General features: G+C 44.0%; 1 protein-coding gene across 1 annotated transcript in view; it reads left to right on the plus strand.

Annotated features, from left to right (window-relative positions):
- The window catches only part of GATD3A (glutamine amidotransferase like class 1 domain containing 3A), a 95,786-nt gene that overhangs the window by 49,362 nt on the left and 32,327 nt on the right, over positions 1–14,097 (plus strand). The window contains exon 4 of the mRNA XM_030203769.1: positions 773–892. Coding sequence (XP_030059629.1) covers positions 773–892 — 120 coding nt within the window. The remainder of the gene's footprint in view (positions 1–772; positions 893–14,097) is intronic.

A 14,097-nucleotide genomic window follows, 5' to 3' on the forward strand; every position in this document is an offset into this window, starting at 1 on the left:
GAGGGAACAATCACTTTTGTACTGACTTAGAGATATACCAATAAAGATTTTATCTGAAGCGTCTGTCTAAGTCTGTCTCTTATTCCAGCTGAAATGTTTTTCCCCTCCCAAGGGATGGGAATTACATGAGGGAATGTGAAAGAAAATAGTTGAGAGAAGTGAGGGGATGGTTGGAGAATGATTCTTTCACCCCCATAAGATTCTGTCTCTGCATATTGGCACTGAATAAAGCAGTTAGCTTAGCAGGGTTCAATAAAGGTTTGAATAATTTCCTAAAAGAAAAGTTCATAAGCCATTATTAAGATGGACTTGGGAGAATTCACTGCTTATTTCTAGGATAATCTGTTTACTCGTTTGGGATATTGCAAAGTACTTATGACTTGATTGGCCATTGTTGAAAATAGGATACTGGGCTTGATGAACCTTTGGTGTGTGCCAGTATGGCTACATTAATGTTCTTACATCTGGGTGTAGCAGTTGCTGCCAGTTGATAGTTATCCAGGCAACTTAGGACAGCCTTTTTGTTGTCCTAAGTTGCCTGAATATTTCTGATTCCCAGAAAAATACTGTTTCCCTGAACTGCTCTAGTGCTAAGCAAATAGCACTGGGGCCATCTGCAGGGATTTTCAGCTGCTAATAATGGTCTGGTCAGCACTACTTACTCATGTAGCAAGTGCTGCTTCCCAGATAAGTAGCTTTGAGTTTCAGGCCCTGGACAAACAGATGGTGTAAGATACTTTGTTTCTCACTATGTTGTTTCTGCTTCATACAGAAATGTCCTAGTGGAGTCGGCAAGGATTGCTCGTGGTAAAATCTCAGACATGGCACAACTGAATCCACAGAATCATGATGCGATCATCTTCCCCGGGGGATTTGGAGCTGCCAAAAATCTGTGCGTTTTCTTCTTTAAGCAGCACACCATGGAAGGTCTTGGGCATCTGCATTAGTAGAGTCAGCAGCTTCTGCCAGTACTTTAGGAGGGCGTGTGGAATAAGAGCAGCATAGGGGTTGAATCTTCTCTGAAATTAGCAGGGTATGATCATTAAACATTGGTGTGGAATCCCTGAAGAGTGACAATAGTGTGAGCATTGTGCAGCCTGGAGGGTTTATTCCTACCTGTTTCTCATGCAGAATATCAGAAGGCAGTTGAGGTCAGAGTAGCTGAAATTCATGATTAATGATGAGGGACTTTTGCAGTTCTGTGAGTAGTACAGACAGGAAGCATATAACTAACAGATTTCACAACAGACACTGATACCTGAAAATTGATGATAGAGCAGGATTCAGCATAGTTTGAATGTGAGTTTGTTGCCTACAAACACAAGAGGAGGTTGCTGTAGAAATTGCTATCTTGACCCTACTACTCTTGTACCTCTTGTTTTCTGAATTGTAGCTGTGAGGGAAACCAGGGTGAAATGTGTTTAGTTGGCTGGTGAGATACCATATGGAATTCCATAAAATATTTTTAATAGAGGTAATTCTGAAGTTGGAAGGTTAAAAATATCTTATGAAATGTCTAAGTCTCATTGTGTCACTGTTGTAACTGAGGAGCCCTATTACTAAGATGTGCTGAAAAATGGGCTGCACTAGTGTAGGCACGTGTTTTGGGCACACGCAGATCCATTTTTCAGTGTGCCTGTAAAAAAAGGCCTTTTTAAAATTTTTGCCAAAAATGGACATGCGGTAAAATAAAAATTGATGCACGTCCATTTTGGGTCTGAGACCTTACCGCCAGCCATTGACTTAGTGGTGAGGTCTCACGCGTTAGCCCTGCGGTAATCGTCTGCGTGCCTAGAATGACGATTACCGCCTAGTTTCCATCATGCGTTGCAAATGAAATTACTGCAAGGGCCACGTGGTAACCGGGCAGTAACTCCAAATTGACGCGCGTTGGTGCCTACTCAGCTTAGTAAAAGGGCCCCTGAGTAAGATAAGTCAGAATAGAAAATAGAGTCAAGACTTAAGGAAACAGATCTGTTCAAGAAGGCATACCATAAGCAGCCATCTTAAATACTAAATAATAAGACTTTACATGACCTAGACACAACTGAAATCATATCACTTGACTGTTTAACCTCTTTACTACTAGTGAACAAGCACTATCACCTCAATCCTTATGTCGAACATGGTCTCTCCATAATCGACGACCTAATGAATGTTTTAATCCAATTGTCACTCAGGAACCTTCATGTAATACCATAATGTATTCTTCTTTACCATGTATGTAGGCACATGGTATGTATATATATATATATATATACCATGAACTGTTCCATGTATGTTATGTTCCATCTATGTTACCATGTATGTATGCACCTTAACGCAACATCACTTGTATTCTGTTACCCGGAAATGGCAACCGCCATTACAGCAAATGTAAGCCATATTGAGCCTGCAAATTGGTGGGAAAATGTAGGATACAAATGCTACAAATAAAATAAAATGATAAAGGGGGGTGTGAGTTTGCAAAGCTGGGCATCAGTAATTGGAGCTGAGCGGGTTGTCACACATATTTTAATGGAAGAAAGGTTTAGAAACAGTCCAGCTGATATTCAGCTCTATTTAACCAGCCAGGAATGGCTTCCAGCCGGTTAAATAGCACTTAGCTGGCTAAGCGTTAATATTCAGTGCAAGATAGCCGGTTATCTCCGCTGAATATTAACACTTAGTGCATAGCGGCCAACTGGCTGTATCGTGCAGTATTACTGACTAACCATGAATATTCAGCGCTTTGCCAAATCAGACCACCTAAATAGCTATCTTTGGCCTCTGTAAAATTAACTGGCTAGTGCTGAATATTAACTTGACTGGTTAAGTTTAAGTTGGCCAAAAGAAACCGGATATTCAGTGCCAGTCACCAGAAACGTCCCATCATTGAATAGCTGGGCTCAGCGCTGATCATGGCACTTAACCAGCCTGCCTCCTGTGGGCTGAATATAGACCAGAATGAATACAGTATCGTCTGTACTCTTGTATATCCAGTCACAGTTTTGAACATTCATCCTCAGAAAGGAGATCTAAAGGTTATCAAAAATATAAAGGGTGGTCAGTAAGGTAATATAGAGAACATAGAGGGTGACTTCACATTAGGCAAACTGCATTGACCTAGGCTGTAGAGTCTTTAACCGCAGTATTTATGCAAATTAAGGCTCGTTATGGTAGGAAAGATGATATTTAAAGAGCTATAATTATACTGTACTACCAGCATAACAATAGACCCTACAAGCATCTTGCAGACGATCTTTATTTTTTAACAGGGATTTTAATCCATTCCTTGTTCTGAAGGAATGGATCCACAGAAGCTTAGCGGAGATTGGGTGGTAACACTGGTAATTGGGAAGCAAAGCTAATGCTGGGCAGACTTCTACGGTCTGTGCCTTGAAAATGGCAAGGACAAATCAAGCTCAGGTGTACATATAAAGTACAATGAGCATCTTGTTGGGCAGACTAGATAGACCGTACAGGTCTTAATCTGCCATCATCTACTATGCTACTATGTCAATCCCCCTAGCTTGCTGAGGGTCCAAACAATTTCTTGGCACAGTTGGGGGTTAGGTGGCAATAGTGTTAACGGACCAATAACATTTGGCAGAGAATCGAGAAGAGGCTATTGTTTGCTTATGGTTCAGACCTTGCATTTAATCTTAGGCCTAGAAGAGGTCTTTTTATTAAAGTAACACAAGCAAACAAGAAGGATCTTCTAAGATTAAAAAAGGAATAGATTGCACCATCTTCAAAGGAAGTGGTTTATACTTGAGTAGATAAATTATAGAACATTTTGGCACCAGTAATAGAACACTAATAGGCTTATTTTTGAAAGAGAAGGGCGCCCATCTTTCGACACAAATCGCAAGATGGGCATCCTTCTCACAGGGTCGCCCAAATCGGCATAATCGAAAGCTGAATTTGAGCGTCCTCAACTGCTTTCCGTTGCAGGGACGACCAAAGTTCACGGGGGCGTGTCGGAGGCGTAGAGAAGGCGGGACTGGGGCGTGCCTAACACATGGGCGTCCTCGACCAATAATGGAAAAAAGAAGGGCGTCCCTGATGAACACTTGGACGACTTTACCTGGTCATTTTTTTTCTTACGAACAAGCCACAAAAATGTGCCCTAAATGACCAGATGACCACCGGAGGGAATCGGGGATTACCTGCCCTTACTCCCCCAGTGGTCACTAACCCCCTCCCACCCTCAAAAATTTTTAAAAAATACTTTTTCCAACCTCTATGCCAGCCTCAAATATCATACCCAGCTCCATGACAGCAGTATGCAGGTCCCTGGAGCAGTTTTAGTGGGTGCAGTGCACTTCAGGCAGGCGGACCCAGGCCCAATCCCCCCCCCCCCCACATGTTACACTTGTAGTGGTAAATGTGAGCCCTTCAAAATCCACCACAAACGCGCTGTACCCACATGTAGATGCCCTCCTTCACCCATAAGGGCTATGGTAGTGGTGTACAGTTGTGGGGAGTGAGTTTTGGGGGGCTCAGCACACAAGGTAAGGGAGCTATGCACCTGGAAGCAATTTCTGAATTGCCCCCTAGGGTTCCCGGTTGGTGTCTTGGCATGTCTGCAGTGCCCCCTAGGGTTCCCGGTTGGTGTCTTGGCATGTCAGGGGGACCAGTGCACTACGAATGCTGGCTTCTCCCACGACCTAAGGTCTTGGATTTGGTCGTTTCTGAGATGGGCGTCCTCGGTTTCCATTATGGCCGAAATTCGGGGACAACCATCTTTAAGGACAACCATCTCTAAGGTCGACCTAAATGTCGCGATTTGGTTGTCCCCGACCATATTATCGAAACGAAAGATGGACGCCCATCTTGTTTTGATAATACAGGTTTCCCCGCCTCTTCGCCGGGACGTCCTGCAAGGACGTCCTCAGGAAAACCTGGGCGCCCCTTTCAATTATGCCCCTCCACATCGACTGAAAAGTCTCAACAAAGCTTTTGTTTTTTGTTTTTTTTTGAAGGATAATGGGACTAGTGATATTTCTACAACATTAGAAAGGTAGCTAATAAATGAGTCTGAGCTGGTGACTGTGTTTAGATAAAGAAGAAACTTTTTTCATGCCACAGACCAGTGCTGTTACTTGGATTACTGTGTAGAGAGCTATAAGGCAATCAGAAGGTTGGATTCCTTAGATCAGTGTTTTCCAAGTCAGTCCTAGAGTACCCCCCCCCCCCCTTGCCAGTCAGGTTTTTAGGATATCCACAATAAATATGCATGAGATTGATTTGCATATACTGTCTCCATTGTATGCAAATCTCATTCATTCATATTCATTGCCAATATCCTGAAAACGTGACTGGCAAGAGGGTACTCCAGGACTGACTTGGGGGAAACACTGCCTTAGATCTCTGGTCTTCTTTCAATCCTGTCAATTATGTACCTTGAAAGTAAGAAGGAATACAGCTAAACTTTAATTCAACCTTGTGCACACAGATATGCTACTTCTTAAATGCCATAGATATTACAGTTGGAAACATGATTTACTGGAGAGTAAAATTAAAGGTGTAAAGTACAATAAATGAAACAGTCTGAACTTAGGTAACATAACATAGTAACGTAGGTGACGGCAGAAAAAGACCTGTACGGTCCATCCAGTCTGCCCAACAAGATAAACTCGTATGCGCTACTTTATATGTATACATGACCTTGATTTGTATCTACCATTTTCAGGTCACAGACCGTAGAAGTCTGCCCAGTACTAGCTCCGCCTCCCAACCACCAGTGCTGCCACTCAATCTCCGCTAAGCTTCTGAGGATCCATTCCTTCTGAACAAGATTCCTTTATGTTTATCCCACGCATTTTCGAATTCCGTTACCGTTTTCATCTCCACCACCTCCCGCGGGAGGGCATTCCAAGTATCCACCACTCTCTCCGTGAAAAAATACTTCCTGACATTTTTCTTGAGTCTGCTCCCCTTCAAACTCATTTCATGTCCTGCCGCCTTCCCGTCTCCGGAACAAGTTTGTTTGCAGATTAATACTTTTCTAATATTTGAACGTCTGTATCATATCACCCCTGTTTTTCCTTTCCTCCAGGGTATACATGTTCAGGTCAGCAAATCTCTCCTCATACATTTTGTATGGTGTATTAACTGAAAAGCTAGCAGGATCAATTTTTAGTAGTGGTGGTGGTCATGCATTAATTGAAATGCTGGGGCTTCTGTTTAAATTTATATATACAGTGCACTCCATTTAAGTGGACGTCTGATAAGCACATGCTCTGTTTGCATGCCGTACTTCGGTCCTGTTTTTAGAACCATCAGTTTCTATGGGGTCAAACTTCAGTTTAGCGCACCACTGATAAGTGCAAGATTCGCTTATATGCATGGTTTAAGACTGCTCCTGTGCAGGAAAGACTCCACATAAGCGCACACACGGAATATGGAAGCCGATTGGCACGTGACAACCAACGAGAATTCAAATTTACCGCCCCTTTAACTGCCACAGGCAGAATAAGCGAAAGAATGTTGTTAGAGTGTATACTGGGGTCGTCGTCGTCGTGCAACTGTAAGACTTTAACACTGGCTGAACGAATAGAAGTTCTTAAAAAATTAGAAAACAAACAAGCATCTATTGCTAAAGAATATGGTGTCAATCCCAGTCAAATTTCACGTATCTTGAAGCAGAAAGACCAACTTCTGGAAGACTGGCAAAACAATACAAATCCACACCGGAAATGAAAACGTGTGGGAAAAGCTGAGGAGGTAGAAGATGCTCTTCTTCGGTGGTTTTCTCAAGTCAGGAGCAGACAGTTTCCTGTCAGTGGTCCACTGCTTATGGAGAAAGCTAATCAGCTAGCTGAAAGTCTTGGACTAACTGAATTCAAAGCCACTGTTGGATGGTTGGAAAGATGGAAGGAGAGGAACAACATAAAATTCAAGAAACAGCATAGTGAAAAACAAGATGCTGATGACTTTGGTGCTGAAAATTGGGTTGTTTCAGTTCTTCTTACCATCTTGAACGAGTTTGCACCTCGTGACATTTTCAATACTGACGAAAACGGTCTCTACTGGCGAGCGATTCCTGGTGGAACACTTGCATTCAAACAAGCCGAAACTACAGGAGGTAAAACGTCGAAGGGATCTGGGTGTCGTCGTCGATGATACGCTGAAACCTTCTGCTCAGTGTGCTGCTGCGGCTAGGAAAGCGAATAGAATGTTGGGTGTTATTAGGAAGGGTATGGAGTCCAGGTGTGCGGATGTTATAATGCCGTTGTATCGCTCCATGGTGCGACCGCACCTGGAGTATTGTGTTCAGTACTGGTCTCCGTATCTCAAAAAAGATATAGTAGAATTGGAAAAGGTACAGCGAAGGGCGACGAAAATGATAGTGGGGATGGGACGACTTTCCTATGAAAAGAGGCTGAGAAGGCTAGGGCTTTTCAGCTTGGAGAAGAGACGGCTGAGGGGAGATATGATAGAAGTGTATAAAATAATGAGTGGAATGGATCGGGTGGATGTGAAGCGACTGTTCACGCTATCCAAAAATACTAGGACTAGAGGGCATGAGTTGAAGCTACAGTGTGGTAAATTTAAAACGAATCGGAGAAAATTTTTCTTCACCCAACGTGTAATTAGACTCTGGAATTCATTGCCGGAGAACGTGGTACGGGCGGTTAGCTTGACGGAGTTTAAAAAGGGGTTAGATAGATTCCTAAAGGACAAGTCCATAGACCGCTATTAAATGGACTTGGAAAAATTCCGCATTTTTAGGTATAACTTGTCTGGAATGTTTTTACGTTTGGGGAGCGTGCCAGGTGCCCTTGACCTGGATTGGCCACTGTCGGTGACAGGATGCTGGGCTAGATGGACCTTTGGTCTTTCCCAGTATGGCACTACTTATGTACTTATGTACTAAGGACTGACTGACAATCCTCCTTTGCTGCAATATGGATGGGAGTGAGAAGTTGGAACCACTCGTCATTGGAAAGAGCAAACAGCCCCGTTGCTTCAAGAATGTTAAGCGACTTCCTGTGTCATACGAGGCTATCGCAAATTCATGGATGACTGGGGAAATTTGGAAGCAGCGGCTAAAGAAGTTAGACACTAGAATACAGGCACAAAAGTGTCAGATTTTGTTGCTTAGTGCTGTGCTGCACACAGTGATGATATCAGGCTGTCTAACGTCAAGGTGGTCTTCCTGCCACCAAACACTACCTCTCTGATCCAACCTATGGATCAGGGCATAATAGCCAATTTCAAACAACATTATCGGGCTCTTGTGCTACATCGTCTGATGACCAGACTGGCAAGGATAAACGTGCTGTTGAACTGACTCATAATCTATCACCGTTGGATTCCCTACATATGCAGAAAGAAGCCTGGAATCATGTTACATAGGCAACCATTGTGAACTGCTACAAGCGGGCAAGCTTTATTAGGGACGTGGAGAGGGACGAAACAGATGCAGCTGTTGCAAGTGCGTCAGATGAACAGGCTATTGACATCCCAGCCTGTGTTACTGAAGAGGAGTTTCATCAATACGTAGCTGTTGATTACAATCTACAAACAGCTGACGACAGCACTGATGTCCAGATATGTGCCTACACGCAGGCAACGGCTGATGATGAAATGAGCAGCGAGGCACTTGCTGACAAAATTCAACAACCTCCTGTCACTTTTGCAAGAGCGCTGGAGAGTCTCAACACTGTGCGGGCCTATCTGGAGGCCACTGGATGTCAGTGGTAAGACAGTTTTTTACCGTCTGGCAGACGTAGTAAGTGGAACTCACAGACACAAGAGTGTACAGAAGACTATGACTACTTCAAGTAAGCCTAACGTCCGTTAACAGAGACTGTATAATGTACGTATAATAAACAGTACTGTATATATGTTTATCAGATGTCAAGCTTCTTTGGGTCACAACGGTTAAGTGCACGCTCCAGTTAACTGCATTTATTTTTGTTCCCAGACCCTTGCACTTAAGCGAATTGCACTGTGTGTGTGTATACAGTGGTGGAAATAAGTATTTGATCCCTTGCTGATTTTGTAAGTTTGCCCACTGACAAAGACAAGAGCAGCCCATAATTGAAGGGTAGGTTATTGGTAACAGTGAGAGATAGCACATCACAAATTAAATCCGGAAAATCACATTGTGGAAAGTATATGAATTTATTTGCATTCTGCAGAGGGAAATAAGTATTTAATCCCTCTGGCAAACAAGACCTAATACTTGGTGGCAAAACCCTTGTTGGCAAGCACAGCGGTCAGACGTCTTCTGTAGTTGATGATGAGGTTTGCACACATGTCAGGAGGAATTTTGGTCCACTCCTCTTTGCAGATCATCTCTAAATCATTAAGAGTTCTGGGCTGTCGCTTGGCAACTCGCAGCTTCAGCTCCCTCCATAAGTTTTCAATGGGATTAAGGTCTGGTGACTGGCTAGGCCACTCCATGACCCTAATGTGCTTCTTCCTGAGCCACTCCTTTGTTGCCTTGGCTGTATGTTTTGGGTCATTGTCGTGCTGGAAGACCCAGCCACGACCCATTTTTAAGGCCCTGGCGGAGGGAAGGAGGTTGTCACTCAGAATTGTACGGTACATGGCCCCATCCATTCTCCCATTGATGCGGTGAAGTAGTCCTGTGCCCTTAGCAGAGAAACACCCCCAAAACATAACATTTCCACCTCCATGCTTGACAGTGGGGACGGTGTTCTTTGGGTCATAGGCAGCATTTCTCTTCCTCCAAACACGGCGAGTTGAGTTCATGCCAAAGAGCTCAATTTTTGTCTCATCTGACCACAGCACCTTCTCCCAATCACTCTCGGCATCATCCAGGTGTTCACTGGCAAACTTCAGACGGGCCGTCACATGTGCCTTCCGGAGCAGGGGGACCTTGCGGGCACTGCAGGATTGCAATCCGTTATGTCGTAATGTGTTACCAATGGTTTTCGTGGTGACAGTGGTCCCAGCTGCCTTGAGATCATTGACAAGTTCCCCCCTTGTAGTTGTAGGCTGATTTCTAACCTTCCTCATGATCAAGGATACCCCACAAGGTGAGATTTTGCGTGGAGCCCCAGATCTTTGTCGATTGACAGTCATTTTGTACTTCTTCCATTTTCTTACTATGGCACCAACAGTTGTCTCCTTCTCGCCCAGCGTCTTACTGATGGTTTTGTAGCCCATTCCAGCCTTGTGCAGGTGTATGATCTTGTCCCTGACATCCTTAGACAGCTCCTTGCTCTTGGCCATTTTGTAGAGGTTAGAGTCTGACTGATTCACTGAGTCTGTGGACAGGTGTCTTTCATACAGGTGACCATTGCCGACAGCTGTCTGTCATGCAGGTAACGAGTTGATTTGGAGCATCTACCTGGTCTGTAGGGGCCAGATCTCTTACTGGTTGGTGGGGTATCAAATACTTATTTCCCTCTGCAGAATGCAAATAAATTCATATACTTTCCACAATGTGATTTTCCGGATTTAATTTGTGATGTGCTATCTCTCACTGTTACCAATAACCTACCCTTCAATTATGGGCTGCTCATGTCTTTGTCAGTGGGCAAACTTACAAAATCAGCAAGGGATCAAATACTTATTTCCACCACTGTATATATATAGATAGATAGATAGATATCTACTATAATAAAACGCAGCCTCAACATTCTGAGGACACTGACGTCACTGAAGTCACTCACACACCGGTTCGTGGTTTCATGGTGGTGAAGCCACCACAACATCTTCATGCCCCGCCCTCGCGTCACACGTGATGACGTCGAGGGCGGAACACGAAAACAAATTAACGCATGGGGAGCACGTGTTTCCCTACTCCTCCCCTTCCAACAAATCCCAGCCGCCACTGACGTGCACATGAACCCCGCCCTTTTTGCCACATAGCCCCGCCCATGGTAGCACACGCTTAACCTCACCAACCTCCCTCCCTCCCTGTCACCTCCCCTCCCCTTACGCGTGTCTCCCTGGTGGTCTAGAGGTACCTGTTCCGTCGGCCCAGGAAAGAAAGAGCCCCCTCTTTCCTCCCGTAGCGGTGGCTTCCTTGCTGCATGGTGTGGGAGTCTGGCTCTCGGCGTTTCAAAATGGCCACCGAGAGTTCAAGCTGCCTCGCGAGACTTCAACTCTCGGCGGCCATTTTGAAACGCCGAGAGCCGGACTCCCACACCATGCAGCAAGGAAGCCACCGCTACGGGAGGAAAGAGGGGGCTCTTTCTTTCCTGGGCTGACGGAACAGGTACCGTAAGGGGAGGGGAAGGGAGTCCCGTGCCCGCTAGCGCTCGTTTCATCGGCGCCAGAAACAGGCCATTTTTACTAGTAATATATAAACACGGTTGTACATATAATTGGTAATGCTGAATGTAAGTATGTGGTTAGCATTGTCACCCTTATCCATTTAGTTTGGCCTGCTATTCATTAGGTCTAAATAAAATGTATATAGGTAGATACTCAAAACGCATTTAGATCTTTAGTGATGGCTGCTAAACATATAGGAGATAATTCTATAATGAGCTTCCTGAAGTTAGGTGGCAAGTAGTGAGGTGGCAAGTAGTGCCTGAGGATCCAAATGCAACAAAACAATGTGACAAGACGGTGGCTGTAGCCAGAATGATGCTAGGCTGCATATAGAGAGGCATATCCAGCAGAAGAAAGGAGGTGTGTATGCCCTGTATGAGTCATTGGTGATGCCCAATTTGGAGTATTATCTTCAGTTTTGAAGGCCATACCTATTCGGAGGAAGGCATCAAAAATGATATGGGGTTTGTGCAAAAGACGTATGAGAAGAGACTTGAAGACCTAGAGCAAGGTTTCTCAATCCTGTCCTCAAGCAACCCCAAGCCAGTCTGGCTTTTAAGGTATCTACAAGGAATATGCATGAAATGTATTTGCATGCAAATTTGTCTCAATGATATTTATTGTAGTTATCTTGAAAACCAGACTAGCTTGGGGATCTCTGAGGACTGGGTTGAAAACACCTGCCTTACAGGAAAGGGGAATAGGAGGGATATAATACAGAATTTAAAAAACTTAAAAGGTATTAATATGCAAACAAGTATACGTGTGATAAACACAGAGGATCCCTATGTAGAAAAAGGATGGAATCAAACAAAACTTAAATGATCTCATGGCTGGAGTGAGCTTTGACAACAACTCCAGTGGTCGGGAAGTAAGACCAATGCTTGGCAGAGTTTTATGATCTGGGTCCCGTAAGTGGCAGGATCAAGGCTGGAGTTGAACTTCAACAGCAACTCCAGTAGTTGGGAAGTAAGACCAGTGCCAGGGAAAGAGAGGGATTAAGTGTGCGTATATTATGTCACATTCAAATCATATGGTATGATTGCAAGCACTGTGTATCTCTACCAGGGAGGGATAGACATCATAATGTTAATATTAGCAAGTAAATGATGCTAGTTAGCAGTAGGGGAGGGGAACATACTCTTAAGGTTGAAATTATCGGTATTGTGGTATTATGTTCAAAGATTGCATCATATAACTGCCTATATGAGGTTGGCAAGATGGCACATTCAGGCTCATTTTCAAAAGAGAAGGACGTCTATCTTTCAACATAAATCAGAAGATGGACGTCCATCTCCTAGAGACGTCCAAATCGGTATAATCAAAACCCAATTTGGGATGTCTCCAACTGCAGTCCGTCGTTGCAAGGACGTCCAAATTTCAAGGGGGTATGTCGGAGGCGTAGCGAAGGCATGACTTGGGTGTGCCTAACACTTGAACGTCTGACCCATAATCGAAAAAAGCAAGGACGTCCCTGACAAACACTTGGATATTTTCACCTGGACGTGGTTTTTTTTTTTTTTTTTTTTTACAAATAAGGCACAAAAAGGTACCTGAAATGACCAGATGACCATAGGAGGAAATCGGAGATGACCTCCCATTACTCCCCCAGTGGTCACTAATCCCCTCCCACCGTCAGAAAACATCTTTAAAAATATTTCATGCCAGCCTCAGATGTCATACTCAGGTCCATGACAGCGCATGAAGGTCCCAGGAGCAGTTTTAGTGGGTACTGCAGTGCACTTCAGACAGGCGGACCCAGGCCCATACCCCCCCTACCTGTTACATTTGTGGAGGAAACTGCAAGCTCTCCAAAACCCACCACAAACCCACTGTACCCACATCTAGGTGCCCCCCTTCACTCGTAAGGGCTATGGTAGTGTCGTACAGTTGTGGGTAGTGAGTTTGGGGGGCTCAGCACACAAGGTAAGGGAGCTATGTTCCTGGGAGCATTTTACAAAGTCCACTGCAGTGCTCCCTAGGGTGCCCGGTTGGTGTCCTGGCATGTCAGGGGGACCAGTTCAATACAAATGCTGGCTCCTCCTACGTCCAAATGGCTTGCATTTGGACGTTTTTGACATGGACGTCTTTAGTTTCAAAAATCACCGAAAGTCTGAAACGTCCAAATCTAAGGACATCCAAATTTAAGGATTTGAACGTCTCTGACGGTATTTTCAAAACAAAAGATGGACGTCCATCTTTTATCGAAAATACGGTTTTCCCCGCCCCTCGTTTTGCAAAGACATCCAAATCGCAACTTGGACGTTTCTTTCAAAAATGCCCCTCATTGCTCAATATCCTGTTTATGATGCAGTGTTTAATGATGAAGAAGAGTAGAATGCCATATACAACTTTGGCTGGCTTATTGGGCAGACTAGATGGACCATACAGTTCTTTACTTGCCAGCATTTACTATGTTACTATGATACATGTAAATTCTAGTATTCTAGTCAATTATGTGCATATATATTATAGAACAACCATCTAATTAGAAGACATACAAGGTAACCATACTTGTGGTTCAGGTGGCATACTACTTCTTACTATTTCAATAGTGCTGCTAATCATATGCAGTGTGAATTAAATGATGCTCTCAGTATGGGAGCTGGTGCAGTTTCTCCTCTAGGCTGTGCACTGGCTGTCAGAAGAGGGAAAAAGCTTCAGAACCCAGTCCTTGATTTTTGCGGTTAAGATCCTTGCTTCAATATTTTGAGCAAATTGCAAAGCCATTGCAAATGGTTTAGCATATTTGAAAATCAAAACAGCATAATTAACTTCACTAGCTCTTCCACTCTTTGTAAATCTGTGACTGGATAAGTATCTGTTTTCGATTCATGACTATCAGAAATTCTT

This window comes from Microcaecilia unicolor, chromosome 5, assembly GCF_901765095.1.
Source record: "Microcaecilia unicolor chromosome 5, aMicUni1.1, whole genome shotgun sequence".
Classification (NCBI taxonomy): domain Eukaryota; kingdom Metazoa; phylum Chordata; class Amphibia; order Gymnophiona; family Siphonopidae; genus Microcaecilia; species Microcaecilia unicolor.